The following is a 20,935-nucleotide window of genomic DNA, read 5'->3' as shown; positions in this document are numbered from 1 at the left end:
TGGGAGAATAATTTCTGTTGTTTGAAGCAAAAATCTTCAACAGAATAATCACAACCAATCCCCAACATTTTTAAACTTTCCAAAGGTTAGACTCTCTAAACTCCTACAAATTTTGACAGTGGGGATGCTTTATAAAATGTGTGGTGATGGAACTTCCTGATTGAAGGTTTTTCTAAGTGCTGCTGTCCAAAATCACCGGCCATGCTTGAAAGTAGTAATTCTTTATAGAACTTAACACTCTCAATTGACTTGTAGCGGCAGGTATCAGAGCTACCTGCTTTGTGTCAGAATGCTTTGCTTTTTGAACTGCCTAAATTGTCATTTAATTGCTAGATAGTTTTGTCTTGTGTGTTACATTTATGCAAAAGAACCCTAACTGGGCAATCTGTAAAAAAATTATAATCTCCTGGATCTTTTTTTCTATATATTTATATACCATTGCAAGATAAACTATCAAATGGTAATTTTGTTGCTGAACCATCTATGAGATTCACATGGGTCTGCATGTTTCAGATCAAAATAGCCTGAGAATCCTAAAAGGCAGCCATGCTATTTGTACTTTGATATCTTAACCTTCTTATGTCTATCTTTAGCAACAAAATTGTTCTCATTTGTTCTTGTCCAGAAATTGTTTGGGATTTTCTGCTTTGGGATAATTTTACAGAGAAGCTGGCAAAATTCTCCAAAGAATGTTTTACACTTGTGCAGTCTATCACAGTATACTCGGAAGGAGGTTCTTTCATATGGTATTATAAACCTTATCATGACATAATCAGAATTGACTCAAACTATTCAAAACCTTCATAAAGGTGAAGGGAATCTATTTTGAAGGCTTATCCTCATAAATGAATGAATTTAGAAAGTTTTCTGACTTTTCTGGGAGATTTTCCTTCAGCTTTAGCCGGCATTTCTGCTGGTTCCTGGTTAGGCGATAACTTAAGCTAATCATACGATCACTATTTTATTTAGTTAGTTAGTTTTATACCAGTCAACAGCCGATGCTTCCTGGGTGGTTAACAGAAGTTAAAAACACAGTATAAAATCACTTTGACCAAAATGTAGACTTATGTCAACTCTTTGGTCTACTGAGGAATTGAATGTGGTAAAATGATTGGGTTGATAACTTGAACACAAGGGGCAAAAGATTCATAATGAATATGACCATATTCATATAGGAATTTTTATTTTGGCTTATTCTGTAGATACGATCGTTTCTCTGGCGACAGAGAAATTATTTCTTTGCTCCTTGTGTCATCCAGGTTCATCCAGTGGAGGCCTTCTTTAACCAACCTTATTCAGATAAAATTGATCATATCTATGTTGATTTGGATGCTATAATTTTAACAGAGTCAGAAATAGATGCAGCTTGGACACTGTTTAGTCCTGTTAGGGATATTTTTTCAGTTTGTGTAACTGGAGGAATGTGGATCAGCTACAGTGGTACCTTGGCTCACAAACTTCCAGGACTCTGGTCGTGACCCAAATTGGGTCAAATTGGGTTAAATTTCCCCATAAGGTTCAATGTAAATAAGGTCAATCCATTCTGTAACCATTTTTTAGATCAGAAAAATGTGAAGCCAAGTGACAGCAAAGATTGCGGCTATCCCCCCTCAACCCCAAGCACAAGCGCAGCCATCTCCCCCCCCCCCCCCCCCAAAAAAGCAAGATTGAGCTGGTCATCCCTGCACGCACCTGTCAGCCCGGTGCACAGGGGAGTGGGAGGGAGGGATGGGCGTGATCAAGGGCACACTGGGGGAGGGAGAGATGGGCGCAAACAGTGCAGTGGGGGTGGGGAAATGGCCGCAATCGCAGTTCCGTTCGTGCAGGGAAGGGGTGCCTGATCAGAGGCTCTCTCCTGCAGGAAAGACAGGCGGAATCTCAGCCATCTCCCCCGCAGCTCTGCTTTGCTGCTCCCGTCTTAACTAATGAGTAGTTAATTAAGATTATCTGGACCAATTCAAACCCAGTTTCAGTCCTAGATTTGGGAAATCAACCTCCTTGATCACCTTGGTAGATGTCTTTTGCTGGGACAATGGATCATAGAATAGGAAGGGGCCACAGGGCCATCAGGTCCAAAGCCCTCCTTAGTGCAGAACTCCAGATTAAACCATTCTTCTCAGATGGCTGTCCAGCTGCATCTTGAATGCCTCTAGTGTGGGAGAACCTACAACCTGCCTAGGTAATTGGTTCCATTGTTGTACTTCTCTAACAGTCAGGAAATTCTTTCTGATATTCCACCAGAACCTGGCTTCCTGCAACTTGAGCCTGTGTCCTGCATTATGGGATGATCAAGAAGAGATCTGGCCTTCCTTTTGTGATAAACTTTCAAGTATTTAAAGAGTGCTATATCTTCCATAACTCTTCTCTTTTCAAGGCTAAATGTGCCCAGTTCTTTCAATTTGTCTTCATAGGGCTTTATTTCCAGTCCCCAAATCATCCTCATTGCCCTACTCTGAACCCTTTCCAGTTGTCTGCATCTTTCTTGAACTGAAGAACTGGACACAGTACTCCAGCTGAGGCCTAACCAGTGCTGAGTGCTTTGGAGTTAAACATGTTTCAGATCAGTCTTTAAATCAATATGTAAAGATAGAGGTTGTAAAGCAAAGTCATCTTTATTAGTTTTATTCTTTCAATTAGGAACATGTGACAAGGCAAAGATTACAAGGAATCAAACAAAGATTTTCCTGAGATGCAATATGAAGTAATTATGGGTATTCTTGATTAATGGTTACTCTTTCAGTGTCCCTTTGTCTTTTTAATGTTCAGGATATGTAAATATTGTCTAATCATTGTAATAAAGTATCAATTTGTTCAGCATAAGTGATTTGCTCATCTTGGCCACTAAATCTTGTCCTTTAATTTGATACAAGATTACAGTTTCAGTTTATTAAAATTTAATTTATTAATAATAATATTGGAAACTGCCAAGCATATTGTTTGCACTCTTAATAACTATTTTATGCACCCATTTACCATAAAATAACTTTTCAAACTAATTGCTCAATGCGGTGCACAAACCCTATTCATGTATAACTCATTTGAACACTGAAGAGTAATAGTCATTCAAAGATTCTGCTACATGGGTGGAACATCAGGCACCTAGTGTTACATTTGTAAATAGTGGAGCATGTAGCTTAGTTCTGGACAACATTTTGGAACTCATTGTGAGTTATGATTACTTACGTTTTAAGCAAGCCTCACAGAAACCCACAACAGACCATAACCCACACTCCCTGGGTTTGCACAACCCAACAATAGCAGGCAGAGGTTACATACCCATTCTGTGGATGCCCCATGTTAGTTCTCCATCCTTTTAAGAGTGCTAATCCAGGTCCTTTACTGTTTATAACATGTTAACTGTATATTAATATTACATTGCATAGAGCTCCATCCACATTAAAATGGTTTTCAGCCACTGCCATACTGCTGATATCATGACTGAGTCAAGCCCACTTACGGATACACACTATAATCTAGATGCCTACATGCACTGCTGTACACATATAGGAGTCACCTTCAAGGGAACATGCAAATTCTCTTTAGTGGCAAGGAAAGCTCTGTGTATTCAAATAGGCATGTAGAAGTAGATCCACAGTTATTTGTGTGCACATACACATAGTATTGGAACCATTGTTGTTGTTGTTAGTCGCGAAGTCATGTCCGACCCATCGCGACCCCATGGACAACATTCCTCCAGGCCTTCCTGTCCTCCACCATCCCCTGGAGTCCACTTAAGCTCACGCTGACTGCTTCAGTGACTGCATCTAGCCACCTCATTCTCTGCCATCCCCTTTTTCTTTTGCCATCTATTGTTCCCAGAATTAGGCTCTTCTTCAGTGAATCCTTCCTTCTCATTAGGTGGCCAAAGTATTTGAGTTTCATCTTCAGGATCTGGCATTCTAAAGAGCAGTCAGGGTTGATCTCCTCTAGGACTGACCAGTTTGATTGCCTTGCGGTCCAAGGGACTCGCAGGAGTCTTCTCCAGCACCACAATTCAAAGGCCTCAATTCTTCGGCGCTCAGTCTTCCTTATGATCCAGCTTTCACAGCCATACATTGCAACTGGGAAAACCATAGCCTTGACTATACGCACTTTTGTTGGCAGGGTGATGTCTCTGCTTTTTAGTATGCTGTCTAGATTTGCCATAGCTTTCCTATTGGAACCATTATGTCTGCTAAATCCCTGGCTGTCAGAACACATCTGTCTTGATACTTAGGCTATTTAGACTTTTCCTTACTTCCTGCCTTTCTGTAACATTTTCTCCGTGGATTTAAAACGCATGGATTAGGATTTTTTTCCCACTCAACAGGTATCTCCTTGGTTGCTCATTATTGTAAATTATGTTCTTCTTTGTGGGCTCTGTACATTACATGTATGGGTTCTACACCTGTGTGGAGCCTGCTCTCAGGAAGATTCTACGACTGAGTGCATTTTGGCAGGAACTACGCCACCCAGCTTTCAGTATATACTGAAGGAGTTCCCGCCTGTTCCCTCAGTTCTTTCTTGATCACCTTCTCTGGTGCCTTGGGAAGTTCTTTCTCTACCGCTATTCTTGTTAGCTTTGAGTGTCTTATTATTCTCCTCAGAACTCTATTTAGCAATTTCACCCTTGATTCTTCATTTCTAATCAATTACCCATTACTCCTTTCTCTAAATATACATACTTAAAAATTCTCTCATGCTCCATACAACCTACCTCCCATCTTGGCTGTTTTTCCTTTTGTTTCCAACATCTAAAGGTGCACCCAGGGCACCTTTCCGTAAGTGCATCCAAGGTGTCAGCAAGTTCCCACAGACGTACAGACGTTCCTTCTGGCTGTTCTGCCTGAGTGAGGCTCATACCATCAATCAGTGCTCTTAGTTCCAAGCCTTTACAGAATAGGCCAGAAGAAACAGGGTGGATCATCTCTGAGTGAAGCTCTGAACAAAGTGCTCCAGGTGGGGAATTCCAACAAACCACCAGAGTTAAGCCATCTTTCCATTTCTGAAGCTCTACCCTCATCTCAGTTCATGCTTCTTGCAGTTGGTGCTCTAACCATGGGCCAGACCACTCCACCAGCTAGGACCCATCCCTGACACCTTGGTATCTGAAGGAGATGTCAAGATACCTGCTTGGCCCCCTTCCGAAGTCTAAATACTGCTCCAGCCAAACACTCCTCAACCATGTCACCACCCTACCATCTCCAAATCCAACTGCCACAGGGACAGAGATGTCTATAGAGACATCACACAGCTTATCCACATTGCCAGAACCAGCAACACTTTGGCCAACACTCTGAGCTGGAAAAACCTTGGTACACACAAGTAGCAACTGAATACTATAGTATTGAAGAAGATCTTTGGCACACAGGAAACACCTTAATTGTCCCAAGTGGCAAACTTGTTTGCCATTTGGGACAATTCTGACTGCTGATGCTCTTGAGCAAGAAGGAGCAGGTGCTGTCTGGGAGATGTGTTTCTGGTGAATTGGGTGGGGACTTTCTTTTACCTTTTTCCTCCCTTTCCTCTGATCATGAAAAGTGCTAGCAAAGGGTCATCAGGATGCTACAGGATGCTTCCTGATAACACCCTGGTGATCCAGACAATCATGGTTTATTCACCTTTTAAAGGTGTTTGACCAAACCTTTCTCCAGCTCCTGTGAAAACCAGATCTAATTTCTTGAGATCGGGAAAGAATGTGACACCTGGATGTCAACACCCTTCACCTAACAGCATGGAGGATTCTCCTCTAGAGCACAGAAACTCCACTGTTCCCAAAAGATTACTGAACATGGCTTTGAAGCCATCTATCAGGAAGCCCTGCATTACAAAATGGGAGGCCTTCTCTGCTTCTGCATCAAGAGAGGGCTTTGATCCATATTGGTGCATGGTTGAACAAGTTCTCCTCTTCTCGAACATTCTTTTTCAACAAGGCCTTTAAAATAAGTCTGTCTATGTTTACCTGGCAGCAGTCTCATCCTTCCATGTACCAATGCAGACTTTACCAGTCTTCTCACACTCTTTATATAAGAAATCCCTATGTGGTCTAAAGAACATTGCTCCATCCACTCATTCTTTAACACCTAAATGGAGCCTCTTCATCATCCTGCAAGCCCTCATGAGATAACTATTTGAACCTATGATAACAGTCAACCTTCACCTACTGTCCTGGAAGGTCATTTTCCTGGTGGTGATCACATCAGCCTGATACTCCACTGAACTACAGATGGATTCCTCATACCTTGTCATCCATAGAGAAAAAGTGGTACTGCATCGAAACCCTTCCTCCCTTCCCAAGGTTATATTATCTTTTTTATTTGAACCAAAACATTCTACCACCCTTCACTACCTTCTCATCAAATCTGATGGCATCAACTCTACATACTTTGGGCATTCTCTCAATCTCAAATTGAATCTTTTCACTGCTTGCAGAAACTCTGAGGCAAGAACAAAGGGTACCTTTGTTACTGAGGCAAGAACAAAGGGTACCTCCAGCTAGCAGCCTGTGTGATGAAGATAATCTCTTAAGCCCATGAGCTGACCAGTCTACAGCTCTTGGTACTGCCAGAGGAGCATTCTATGTGAGCAGTGGTGACTTCTGCTGCTCTGCACATAAGAATTCCTCTGGTGGACTTCTGTAAAGTGCCCACCTGGTCCACTCTATCAACATTTGTGAGACACTTTAGCCTTGATGTCTGTGCCAGAGCAGATGTGCCTTTGGGAGAGCAGTCCTTTCCTTGGTGCTTCAGTGATGACACAACTTCCAAACGCTCACTGTGATGAACAGAGACCACAAAGAAGAATGACAGATTACTTACCTGTAACTGTTATTCTTCGAGTGGTCATCTGTACATTTACACAATCCACCCACTTAACCTCTCTTCAGTGTCATATTCTAAATTTTCCTTTCCATACCAAGAGTGGGGTTGATCAAGATCAGGTTTGGTCAAATTGTTCTTTCCTTTATCTTGAGGCCACAAAGGTGATCTTGAGTGAAGTGAGGGAACAGGTGGGAACTCCTTCAATATACTGAATGGGGGGGGGGGGGGGAGTTCCTACAAAGTATTCTCAGCTGTAAAAATTTCCCAACAAGTTCCATATGTGAGAATGCATAGATGACCACTTGAGGAAGGACAGTTGCAGATAAGCAACTTGCCATTCTTCATGCTAGAGAGTCCAGGAGACTCATTTCTCACTTTCATGCTTGCAAAAGTGGAGAGCATTTCCTCCCCTACCTTTGTACAGTATAAAAAACATATTTGACACAGTGGTAAAATGGAAAGAACCTGTAACTTTTGCTATACTATTGATTGTAGTATAGCAAGACTACAAGAATGCTTTGAAACCTTAAAGAAAAACAGAATTATACTAGGGCATAAGTTTTTATGGGCTGCATTCTATATCATCACCTGTATAAAGTGCTATCCTGCATTAGCACTTTATATATACACACATCTCTGGGTACTGTGAACAGACAGACCAAAAATTCAGAAAGTACAGAAAGTGATAATTACATTAATATATTAGCAATCTCCATTCACAAAAAAGTTGTTGGTGAAGATAACGCAAATATCCCGGCATTGGTAAGCTAATTAACAGATGTAATGGGATAAGGAATCTCCAAGTTTAAGCTACACATGATAGAACTGAACTTGTCAAAATGGGCATTTCCCAGTTAAAGACTCTGGTAAGTTGAAATGCTTCCCCTGTTTTGTTGTTGTTTTCTTTTGTTTATATTTCCATTTATTATGCCATTGTCCATTTATTATTTTGTGTAGAACTATCTGTTTGACCCATGTAGAATTCAGAAGGGCATTGATGGTATGTGTTATATTGGAAGATGAGTGAGTGGCTGAACCTCTGATGTTCTGGATGACATTATTAGGTCCTGTAATACTGTTAGCCAAGCAGACTCAGGGAAGAATTGGCATCTGATGTAGGGTCTTGTTCCTGTGATCATATTTTAGTTATGTATACTATAGCTGCTGGTGAGTAGCTGTTTTAGCTTGGCTCTGGGGCTGTCTCTTAGCAAGTGGTGTTCTACTCCCAATTCCTGTGCAAATGAAATATTATTGTCAAGGATGGGCTGTAGATCACTGATGACATGTTTGAATAGTTTTAGCTGATTTGATTGGTCCTTAAAATGCTACACAACATGAGTATCTTCCAGGAAAAAAGTGCTAGAGTCACCACTCTAAGGACCTTTTAGGGCTTTTAAGCAGCACTTACCAATGAAGTAAGCTTTGGCTCTTTGGATAGAGAGCTATAGTTATGTCTCCTGAAACAGACTAATGCCTAGGCACGGCATACACTGCACAAGAAGAGCAAGGGAAAGTTTAGTTTAGAAAATACTTGTGAAAATGCTTGCTTAAAAGCCCAAATGTCCAAAATGTTTGCTGCTTGCATCTTCTTTTGCTTTATATTTTGCAAACAATTCCTATTTTTAAATTAAATATCTCTGGAACTGTTTGAGGCATGGTAATGAGACCAATTCCTTAATACTTAACAGGAGAATCTAAGAGAACAAAGGAAAGAAGGCCACACACAAAAAATTATCTCCTGAAAAGTGATACTGGACATCATGAAAATTGGAAGGGAAATGTCAAAAACTGTTCAAAGTTGATTGTATAAGATATAAAAGACTAAAATATTTACAGATACATATTTACTATGGTGCTCATTTTGTACCAGACAAGTAAAGCATATGATATACTTTAAACAGTAAAATAGTCAATTTAAAAAAAATCTATAATTTTAATCAAAACTTTGTTTCAGTCATTGAAATTCTGTTATTGCTGCTTACAAACATTAAAGTCAATCAAAACATCAGTACCTTGTGAAATCAATATTTTTAATATGCTTGCATTGCAGTGCTGCAGATTTTGGGCTAATAGATCGCACCCATATTGATTTCCATGGGAAATGTTAGTCTGATACTGAAATAATTAAAAAAAACACCGGGGATTATTGGTTTGGAATTTTGAAGGAGATAGAAGTATAAAAATTGGTTATTGACCAAATTGCTTGGGGTGAATGAACCTTGGGCATATACAATAAACTTGTAGAGCAGAGTCATTACTGAATGCTACCTTAGTTCCTTAAACCTGAAAGCAGTCAATAACCTATTATAACAATGCAAATTGTGGTAAAATAACATATGGGGCAAACTAGTATAACAGTCTTGCAAATCAACAGGATATTCATAAACATAAATCTACTGCTAATAGTTAGCTGATTGAATGAATATAAGCAGAAATTAATTTGCACATTAAAGTTTGGATCCAGATTTAAACTGGATTAGCTGCATTGGGGAAATAGACTTTCCTGGTCCTTCCTCACTACTGTAGTCCCTCTAGCCCACTGAAATGCCACACAGAGAGTCAGGTGAACCTGCTGAATTGGATACAATGTGGTATGTTAGGCAGAGAGACCTTTCATGAACAGAGAGCCCTTCCTCTCACAGAAGATCTCTTCCTGTTGAAGGCAAATTCTGAATTTGATCCCAAATGAATAGATTTAGGACCAAACCACATGTTATCTTAGAGGTGTTTTTAACTGTCATCCTTACCACTGTAAAATCTTGTTTAGTCTTTTGCCATAGAAAAAGCAGCTGTGGAACAGGATGATACAATTTTGATTATGCTGCAGGGAAGGACAGCATAACCTTTTCCCCCAGTACATTCTGTGTAAAAAATCAGTTCAAAGTAGCTGTAAACCACCAAAATGCTTTCAATGGGAAAGTACACAGAGAGTGAGCTAATACTCCTCACTGTGCACCAGAACACCATATCCCAAGGCTGCTTTTTCAGAAGAAAGTGATATGCCCAATTCTAAACAAATAAATTAAAATATTTTTGATAAATAGTTAGGCCTGTATTCTTAACCATTAAAGACATTTTAAATTGGTATTTTCAATTTATTTGTTTAGAAATGATCTAGCAAACATCATTACTTAGGAAGGGGTCAGATAGTCTATTATATATTGCAGTTATCAGGACAAATGCAAGTATGTATAAGAATTTGGTGTCCCTTCGCCCACTCCTATCACCAGCTGGCTGAGAAATGTTCAGTATCGCATCTCAATAGCACAATGAAAGTACTGTGTTAGCAGTTCTCCCTCTCTTCTCCATGGATGTCCCTTCGCAGTAGTGGAGAAACACTAAAAGTATATTGTTTTTTCAGCTTCATATAATCAATTGTGTGTCAGTAACTTCCTTCCTTTCCCCATAGTCATCCTAGCCAGACCCTAGTGAGCATTGCACAGGCATTTCCTAGAGGGTAAGCGCAGGTACCCTCCTGGACAAGTAATTTACATGCATATACCTGCTGCACTGTTGGGCCCCTGTGATTACATAAAGGAAACATGAATTTCACATCTATAACTGAATTGTAAACTAAATTTTAAACACTATAAAACACATTTTTAGAGAAAATATGTTTTACATGAAATATGCTGTTTTTCAAAGCTTCCCTTCCTGCCTAAAGACACAGTGCCCCTTCTGTGCCCACATCAGTGCCTTTTCTCTTTCTGGTGCCACCACCTGGTGGTTGATAGACGGTGGTTCCAGGGAGGGTTGGCCTGAGTGACTATTGATCCAACTCAGCATTTAGATTGGGGCCCGGCTGCATATCTTACTACCAACAACTGCAGGTTGGCTGTCTCTAACGAAGCCAGTTTTCTACTCTAGACACCAGTTGTCACTTGTGCTAATACTGATTAACACACATGTTTTCCTTTTTATTCCTATCCACTGCATCTAGATAACTGGAAATAAAGTCAGCAATACTTGGCACTTCTCCAATCTTTTCAGAAGAGAAAAATATTTTCTTTTCCTACAATGCTGTAGGATCAAATGTAAAATAAACTTAGGATTCCAAGTTAGTTATATGGAGCTAGAGGAAAGGGTTTGGAGCAGTATTAAGAGCAGCAATATCAAGATTATGCTTAGTTACAAAACATGCCACATTCTACATATATCTGTAACAAGTGAAAAACTGATTAGTGAAGAGGTGACCAATCCCATTATCCAGATATTGTTGGATTGCACCTCCCATAACTTCTTCCTAGTGGCTATCTGGGTAGAACTCATGAGGTATACATTTCTCATTTCTGATTTATAGGAAGGAAGGTGGCCTTGACTAAGAGGTAGACTAGACAGCATTGTTTTCCTGTTCAACTAGAAAAAGTTTCCATACTGTATAATTGGTTTTTACCCATTTAAACCTTCTCAAAAGGAAGCAGAAGTCTCTATATGTCTACTCAGAAGTAAGCATGTATGAATCAACAATACTTTTGAGTAAGATCTAAATACCAAGCCTTGGCATATTTACTCAAATACATGAGACAAACCTTAGAACTAAGAAGGAATGAAGCACTCAGCAGCTTTATCCCCAGGTACTGCCTTCTTTCTTGCTGGGAAGAGTTCTTATCTCTCATCAGCAACTGAATGGAGACAAGAAGCATTCCCTGGTGAGATAGGAAGCTTTATTCAGTGACAGGCAGGGAGAAACATTCAAACATACATCCCCTCATGAAAGACAGATCAATGGTAAGAGGGGGCAGGATTTAAGGAAGAGATGTCTGTCAGTTAAGGCTTTGCAGACTGAATTGACTTTCATGGATCCTGTTAGGCCCACTTTCCTAAGGAAGGTAGGGCTATTTTCCTCTAGGGCAGTGATTCCCAAATCACTGGGAGGGCAGTACTGTTCCCCTGGGGGGAAGTGGAAAGATCTAGGCAGGTGGTGATAGAGTGTTTTAATTTGCAGTGGACCAAATACAAAGAAAGAGGCATTGAGGTGCTAAGGTTATTGCCCAAGAGGAAAGGAGGCAGAAGCTGAAAAGGGTTGGGGGCCACTACTCTAAGGTATAGTCAAGCTACTAAAAATTCCTTTCCAAAATATTTTGAGAGAGATTTTACAATACCAAAGTACCTCATTTACAGATTTCCCTCCCGCCAAGAAGTTTAGACCTGTGTGCTCATTTTTAGCCAGTCAGTAAAACATTTTATTATACTTTTAATAGTTTTAAACATAGAAACAGCGCGAGTCAGAAGGGGCCTCCCAGGCCATCTAGTTTGACCCCCGACTCCAGCCAGCTCTGCTCATGACATGCCTACCATGTGCATGTTCAGCCTATCCTTAAAGACCCTCATTGATGGGGCTTCAAACACCTACCCTGGAAGCCCATTCCATACCCTTGGGGTCCTAACCATCAGGAAGTACTTCCTGGCATCCACCTTTGTTTACATTTATTCTAGTGATGTAGTTGTGTATACTATCATAAAGGACTTTGTTAAGGCAAAAAACAGTTTAGAAATGTTTGTATAAGTAAATACAAATACATAAATAAAACCAGTGGGTAAGCATGGCAAGAGGTAAAACCACCTCACCATCTTTTGAACAGACCTGCACCTGTTTGTTCAAAGCAATAACTCCCTGAGTGTGCTGGTCCTGGCCTTAGTGGATGGTTCTCTGCTAGAATTTCAGAGGAGTCAGACAAAATAAACAGAGTAAAGTCCCAATCTTGGCAAGGCAAAGCAAGGTAACACAGAGACCACATTCTAGAAATGAAAGCAAGGTCCATTCAAATGAAGCAAAACAAGTTAAAGCTGGAGTTCAGGATAGGGATAGAACTCTGTACAGCTCCATCTTCTTCATGTCCCGTGGGGAGCACATCAGGTTACAAGACCTACAGAATAACCTAAGAGCACTAAGGAAGACACTTCTAGCCCAAAGTGCTCTGCAAAGGAGGTACAGCTTCATAGAATATCTAAAGTAAAGAGTTAAGGACAAGGCTCAAGTGTTGCTTCAACTGCAGGAATCCCTGGACTTAGCCTTTAAGAGAGCTGCATCTCTTATCTTTGTGGCCAGTTCCATCTATGGTGAGGGAAGCCATTTTAGTTAATAGGACTTAACAGGTTCAACATCTGTTGATTCCAATGGTATGGGGAGACAAGTTCCACTGTGGCTTCTGAGCTAGAGTTAGAAGATGGCTTCTCTTATACTGGTATTTTTAGGATACTGGAAATGTCCCTCTCCTACACTGATACTTCCTCTGAATCCGCAGCTTCATCATCCTTCTAGACTATGGAATACCTCCAAATTCTTTTATTGGCAAATGTCAGCCCTGACTTTCCACTGCAATTATCCCAGTGGATTGCAAAAAGGGATTTGAGGAACCCTTTGACAAGGTAATGAGAATAATGCTTTGCAAAGCTGGAAAGCTTTAGCAGTGACATTTTGCACCTCAGCCATCAACTTGCTTTTCACCCAGGGCAAGAAGTTAGCATATAAAGTCTATGTCAAAACCACTGAATGACAGATTGAGGAAAATAACCCATTCATCTGCCCTCCTTCCAAATGTTTCCTTGCATTCAATCTAGTTTAAGAGCATGATAGCAAAACTGTAGCCAAAAGAAACAACAGTCAATGGTAAAATTTTTGTGAATCTAGTGAAACCAAGGCCAAATTGCCCTTGGACTAAGATAGCTTACAAAGGAATAACACTTGCTATTTCTCACCTTCTCTTTATTATTCAAAAACAAAAGGTAGCATCTTTCTAACACAGTGAAGTATCAATCACTAAGTGCTATAGGAGGCAACATGTGTGGGGAAGAAAACAACCATTGATGCTTGGATAAATAAGATAGTATATAGTGAATTTTTACCTTGAAGTATAGAAAATCTCATGGCACAAGTTTATTCCCTATCTAAGTCTGTTCAGAATATAATGGACATGCATGCTGAAAGAACTGGTTACACAGGACTAGAGGCTCTCTTGTGTTCAGTTTTATTTCTAATTGCAAAAATGAATGGAGTTGTGTTTACATTTTTGATGTAGGTGACTGAAGAGTTTCTTACCACTTCCAGGTTAGAGATTTCATCCATTGATATTACAAAGCACCTACCAAATCTTAATCAGAAGCAGTTATCACCTGCTTCTGCAATGTTTATATGAGCATCAGCTCTTTTACCATAGATAACTGTCATTTGCACTCAGGTAGTCAAGCTGGTAGCACACTTTCATCAGTCTTTCTGTCAGAGTATTTTTTGCCTGTCATCTAGTTCAACTCTAGGGCCATGATAGCTAAACTGTATACAGAAGAAACATTGACTCTGGAGTTGGGGCAATCAAAGATTGGACTTGACTGTCTTACCTGAATGACATCCTTGTCAATTTTCCTTCAGGACGCAATGGTGTTCAGAGTACCTTTCAAGATTGCATTAACGTGTCTTCTACATTTTTAGGTCAAATTGAAGAACTTTTCTCTTTTGTCTTTTCTGTCCATCAGGGGGTAGTCCTAAAATATTTCCTTATTGTATTTCTAAAATATTTCCTTATAGGAGGAGCACTGATGGCAAATCTTGGCATTAGTTGAAACATTTTGAAACCTGAACCAAGTAGAACTTATGTTATTTGATTAGCTTTGGGGCATCATAGATTCCCATTGGCACTTAGTGGAATAGTCAGGATTTTATTTCAATGTACTCCCTAGAACACTGCTTTCTTTTTCAAATTGAGATTAAGGAAGAGGTGATTTTTGTAGCTGGCAGTCTCTTCAGAGAACTCAACAAGGAGTTGTCAGATTGATGATTGACTCCACTGCACTTGGCTGAAGAAGTGAGCTGGCTATGCCCACCAGAGTCCTAATCAGCAGACACCAGTCTATTCTGATGGAGAGCATATATTCAGAACCATACAGGGAATGTGGTCATTGTTGGATACAGGAAATGTTGGATACAGGGAATGTGCTCACTGTTGAGGACTTTGAGCTATCAAATTAGTGCTGCTGACGTTTCAGGACCTGATCCAGCAGTGTCATGTACTCATGACATCTCAGCAAATGTCTACATCATTGTAATGTCCCACAGAAACTGGCATTGATACACATGTTGGCCCTGATACTGGAAGTAATATATAACCATCATGAATCCTGTCCTTTGATAATCATAGCCTCCATGAGTCTGTCTAATCCCCCCAGAGGATTATTTGGTGACCAGCACTACATCTTATGATAACAAATTCCATAGTTTAACTGTGTGAAGATGTGCTTCCTACTGCTTAGTGTAATTGGATGACCCTGAGTCCCAATTGAGAGGTTACATTCTCCACACCATGCATAATTCTATTCAGATCTATCATATTTTCCCCTACTCATATAACTGCTTTACAGTTGTAGCTGCTTCAGTCTTAAAAGACTTTGTCAGATTGTAAAATTGAATTGTCAAAGCTGTATCCAATATAAGCCCTACTTAGAGTAGACCCACTGACATGAATTGGAATTATGTGAGACTAACATTGGTTAGAAATGTTAGTCTCTAACATTTCTCTCCTCAAAAGGATTTTTTAAACATGCGTGTTATTTGGGAGGAAGTATTTTTATACCTTCAAAAACTTGGTAAATAAAACTTTGAAAACATGATTATAATCACAAACAACTAGAATTGAAAGGCCAATATAAAACACTGTATTAGTAATTTCTGGTGCTTTACACTTTCTGGTGTTTTACAGAATACTATTATATGTGGTATCAGAGTGTGAAAACTAGAAGACTTTAAAATGATTGTTCTTGCTAACTAGTCTGCAGTATTAGAATTAGTCCAGTAATGTTCCTAAAATCATAAAATAGATTTTGTGGTTACTAGAAATAAATAAAAATCCTAAATAAATAGCTTCAACCAACTATATTTACCTAAAGAGGACCTGCTGGAATTCCAGAAGTTTCTGAATAAATATATGTAGATTCGGTATGTAAGACCTACTAAAGTTGTTAGACTTATGAGCAGACATAAAGTAATATTCCTCAGAGTGTATATACTGGATAGATCACATGATTGTTTTTGTGATATTTATTTTCTTCCATAATGGGAAGAAATTGATTCCAAATGTGTTGTCTTGACCCCCTACTCCATACATGTTAGTGCCTAACCTTAAATGATGTTTCTCCAGTCTCGGCTGTATTTACAGTAATTATATGCATAATGTAGCATATTATTGTCTGGATTTCCTGTTTAATCAGTACAGAGCTTCTTACAAGTGCAGCTGAAAAGGGCAAACAAAATTAAAGCTTTATATACCAAAACAAGTTTGATTTGCTAAGCTCCCAGCATTCCAAAGTACACAAATTTGTTCCACTAAGTTTTCCGATGGCTTGCAGATGGGCAATGATTAATCAGAGAGCTAACTGAAGTAGTTTGCAATTAAACTGGAAAGCTCTGAAGCATGCTAATTGAATCAGAAAATTAGAGGCACTGAACAGTAATTGGCTATTTCTCATGCAGCAGGTGCCAGGCCACTCATCTGTGGAACAAGGTATTTAAGGCACATTAGCACTAGTAAAAATACTTCTTGATATGGAACAGCTAGATTTTCTGCTCATTTTCACTGTGGATGCCAAAACATACAGCTGGGATGTCTAGTGCTTCAATTCATGTTAGTTTCTGTAAGTTAAGCACGTAGGAAGCTACCATCATAAAACCCCTATAGGCACCATGGAGATTTTGTAAGTGACACTAATGCAAAGAAACAAAATAGGTAAGATATCTTTATTGGGCTAGGATGTTTTGGTAATCCAACATGAAGATATTGATTTACATACAGCTTATCATCAAGTGATGCATACTTATTACAATAGCAGTTTACCTAATCAAATAAAAACATGTATGTATTTTGTATCAGTTGTCTTTTTGGGCAAACAGCCTTCCTTCACGAAAACTGCATCCAATTTCACTGAAGTATTTCAAGGCTAAAATGATGTGGAACTCCTAAATAGTTGCTTTTTGGAAGAATTATTAGTAGGAAAGGAAAATGTACTTTATACATAGACTTTATCCTTAATAATTATTACTTTATTGTATGTAAGTAATAGTAAAGTAGAATATTACAGCTTCTTCTGGTACCACAGAACAGTCTTCTCCAAGCTGGTGCCTTCCTCCAAGTATTTTGGATTACAGTTCTCCCATTATTTCTGACAATTGGCCATGATGGCTGGTGTTAATGGGAGCCTAGTCCCCAACATCTGGTGGACACCAGATTGAGGCATGTTACCATAAAACTGAACAAGAACGTGAGATCTTATATATGCTAATCCTAAAGATAACTTTGCTAAAAGAGGTAAGAATCTCGGGGGGGAAACTAAAGCTTACCTCAACTGGAGAATGCTGAAAAATGTGCCCTCTGCACAAAACTTAATACAGCAATCATTAAATTATTAGTTGGTGTAAAATCTTGGTGAGAGCCCTTTCCAAGTATGTGGATTCTGAACTATGCCACTTTTATTTATTTGTGAACATATCCATGAAGGTTGCAATATTAAGTACATTATTGGAATTGTGCAGCAGTAAAACCAATAGTTTATTCATCTTGAGTTAGTATTCTTAGGATACAGATATTATAACATCTGATGCATCACTAAACTTGAGTTTCTCCAAATTCCATCTTGAGGAATATAGTAAGCTGGGGTATCCAGGTACTGAATTGTTTTGTAATATTCCATGATGGGCATGGAATATCACCTTGCACAACACCTTTTTAGGCAGTTTCTGCACAGGGACCATGACAGTTGAATCAGACTGCATATAGGAAAGAATATTCCTAGGAAATGGTGTGACTTTAATTAACTTACCTATGTCAGGATGCTTGCAATGATCATCAGCACTGGTTTTTGAAATGCTCATTTTACTTCATGTGTACTTTACTTAAAAGTAAGATTTACAATGTTATCCTATGCATGCTTACTCAGAAGTAAGACCCCAGTGTTAAATGGAGTTTACTCAATTTAGTAACTGCATTTAGGATAATACCCATAAGATAATTGTCATAGTCTGCATTTAGCAATTTCCTTTTCACTTCTATGATTACATTTTTGTTTGCACCTATTCGTAGAAAAACAACCATGCCAACTGAGGATAATAATACATCTAACAAAGTGAACTCTAGCCCACAAAAGCTTATACTATATTCAGTTTGATCGTCTTTAAGATGCTTCAAGATTTGTTGATGCTGCAGGCTAGCACAGCTAGCCTATGAAGAATGAGTAACTATGATCCAGCAAGAATGAATCACTGCTGTACTGCACACACATTCCTTATCTAGATGATAAGCACTACCATAATACTTGTCACTTCTATTTTGGAGAATAAGGTGTGATCCCCAGATTTAAATCCCTTTCCTCATCCTTCATCTAACATTGAACCTCAGACCCTCAAGCCCAAAGGCCAGATCTAGCCCACTGGTCATGCTCCCCCCCCCACCCCCCGTGGCTCCACTGGCTTTCTCCAGCGCTGATCATTTTGTGGTTTTCCACTTTGAATGCATCCCCGCTCTCAAAATCTAAAAGGTTGAAATGGCTTTCTCTTATTATAAAGCTTAGTTACAGGCAGTAAGTACTTGTACATTTCGTATTCTGGCCCTGCTCATTTTGCTTTGGCCCCAGCCACCAGTGAAATGCAGACCCTGAGAACTTTTTTATTCATAACAAAATTCAGCCCAACATTTTGCACCTCTGATCTAATAGTTAATTAGCACTGGCAGAACTGTTAAGTAGCAAGAGAAGGTGGCTATGTATGTGCAATCACAGACACTGTATTGCAATGCCCTCTAGTTTTCTGGACATAGGCACCAGGCAGAGGCACTAACTTCTTACCATGCTCCATGCTCATTCTGCAGAAGTACAAAATATAATCACTTGTTTAGGCCTCCCCCAACAGCATTACAGTGCAAAATATTTGCAGGCAAGCTGCAGAAATTCTCTCTTGTATTGAAAGAGAACTAAAATAAAATGCTCATTAGTAAAATGTTGACATTTGACTGGGTACATTAAGAAATTAAATCATTTTTACTTTCAACATAGTTTTGACATGTTGCAGGGCATTGGGGGATAGCTGAGTATTAGTTGAAGATGTTGGCACTATAAATCCATTACTACTGTGAGCTTAGTAGATGCAAAAAGCCAATGCATATTGTCTCAGCATGAGTTTTTAACTTCTAATTAGTACCACCATGTTATGGAGAATGCATGCTATGAAAGTTTGTTGTTTCAACAGAGACTGGAGGACATACAGTACTTGTTTGCTGTATTGGACTCTACTGGAACACAAGAGGCTTGCAACCTAAGCAGTACATAATCAGGAAATAAAGGAAAAGGAATAAGTTCTACTGCAGAGAATATTGTTATATCCGTTTTGCAGTGCATATGGATAGTGATTTGGCATTATTTTTGGCATTATTAATTAGATTTGGCATTATCAATTAGATTTAAGTAATGTACAACTCTTTAAAAGGTTAGTTAAAAGCTTATAGGCTTCTGTTCTGATTTTTGAAAGGCAGAATATTATATTCAAATGCTAGTATCACTTAGCAGATGACTGAACAAAGTAGTGTATTTGGAATAGAAATCTAAATTATAAATTGTAAACAGTATGTAGGGGGTATGTTATAACTGTGTCTCATATAAATTTAAGAAAGGGAACTTTCTGTGAAGCAGATTATGTGACTTCATTAAGTTTTAAAATCCCCTTTGTAATGTTTTATTAAGTTCTTCTGGCACCCAGCTACAGAAGCCCAGTTAGAATAGTTGTATAAAAACTTCAGGAATAACTCAGGAGCATATTCATATAATCCCTTTTTCCCCATACATCTTGTACTGTTATGATAAATATACCCCTTTAATGTTACCCACCTTTCTCCTAAATATCACATTTTTGCTTTTGGGGGGCTAAAAAAAAGCTCAGACATTTACATGATCAATGGTTTTTGCTTGAGGGATAAAGTTTGCTCTTCCATGGACAAGTGAGAACATATTGATCATTTTATTCTATTTGCTATTTCTAAATTCAATATACCTCTTGAGTCGATAAGAGAGATCGAGAGCATATTCTTTTTTTGTGTGTGTGCCTGCTCGTAGCTTGTTCTCAAGATTCAAGATACATTTTTGATTAATCACAAATGCTCTGGGGTCATGGAGAGCAAATGTGTTTGTGGAGTGTCAGCTGATGCTGTCAGATAAATGTCTTAAGCTTAGCCAGGGTTCATGCCCCAGCTTTAGGCTGTGCCAAATGTCTCCCCTTGTTGAGGAAGATAACAGCTACACTGGAGGCGACTGAGCTGTTTGTTCACTGAAAGGGCTGACCTTGCCATATGGGACTGCAATCAGGTGAAAGAAATAATGTATGTTTTAATTGAAACTTTTAAGAAAAACTTTATTCCTCATAATTTACTCATAATACAGATGACTTTGTTGTTTCCCAGTGCTATGCTAGCTCACTGTCTTAGTTCTTACTTTTTCAAGATTTAAGAATTACTTCATAAGTTCCATGCTCCTTTCTATATTAATATCCATTTAATGTCATTATGCTGGAAGAAAACAAGCAGAACATTTAAAAGGAATATTTTTGACATATTTTCCCAAGTCCCGTTGCCAGAAGGGCTGAATTTTCAGTACAAACTAGAATTAAAGTTCCAGATGTGAGACTGCAATGAATTGTTGAATTTGGTTGTTACAGATTCAGTTTTGAACCTAAAGAAAGGGTCATGCAAGGTAACCATAACTGTGTCCCCCTTTATGATTTCTGAAGACCTGTGTAATTACATTTGCCTCATCTGTAGCAATTTGATTTCTATTACTAGACAGTCCATAAATAAGAAATAGTAGCACAGTTGGTCTGTTAACACCTGGAGAACATTTTGTATCAAGCCTGTCTATGATTTGTAATGCTACAGGCAAAATGCTGTATCATATGGTGGCACATAAATAAGTGAAAGCTCTCTGGGCTACTTGAGAACTTTATTGTAAACCACCTAAAATTAGTGCCTTCAGCTTATCATGGATTGTGCTCTGCTTCAGACACAATGATCTCCTCCCCCCCCCCCCCACCTTTCCTCTTAAAAAAGTTCATATTGTCATGTGTAAATCAGCAGGGCTAATTAGATGCTGTTAAAATGAAGGGGAAAATAATA

At 39.0% G+C, this 20,935-nt stretch overlaps 1 protein-coding gene across 4 annotated transcripts in view; it reads left to right on the top strand.

The window, feature by feature from the left end:
• The window catches only part of FAM172A (family with sequence similarity 172 member A), a 312,125-nt gene that overhangs the window by 253,304 nt on the left and 37,886 nt on the right, over positions 1–20,935 (top strand). Inside the window, exon 11 of one of the 4 annotated variants that reach the window (XM_044446033.1) lies at positions 2,242–3,648. The exons of the other annotated variants lie outside the window; for them this stretch is intronic. Within the exon in view, the coding sequence (XP_044301968.1) occupies positions 2,242–2,288 (47 nt within the window). The 3' untranslated portion in view covers positions 2,289–3,648. Of the gene's footprint in view, positions 1–2,241; positions 3,649–20,935 lie in introns of those variants that run through there. 4 annotated transcript variants of the gene reach the window in all.

This window comes from Varanus komodoensis, unplaced genomic scaffold (genome assembly GCF_004798865.1).
Source record: "Varanus komodoensis strain SLA01 unplaced genomic scaffold, ASM479886v1 scaffold5, whole genome shotgun sequence".
Taxonomy (NCBI): Eukaryota; Metazoa; Chordata; class Lepidosauria; order Squamata; family Varanidae; genus Varanus; species Varanus komodoensis.
Note: the sequence above shows the minus strand (reverse complement) of the source record. Positions and strands in the feature narration are given on the sequence as shown.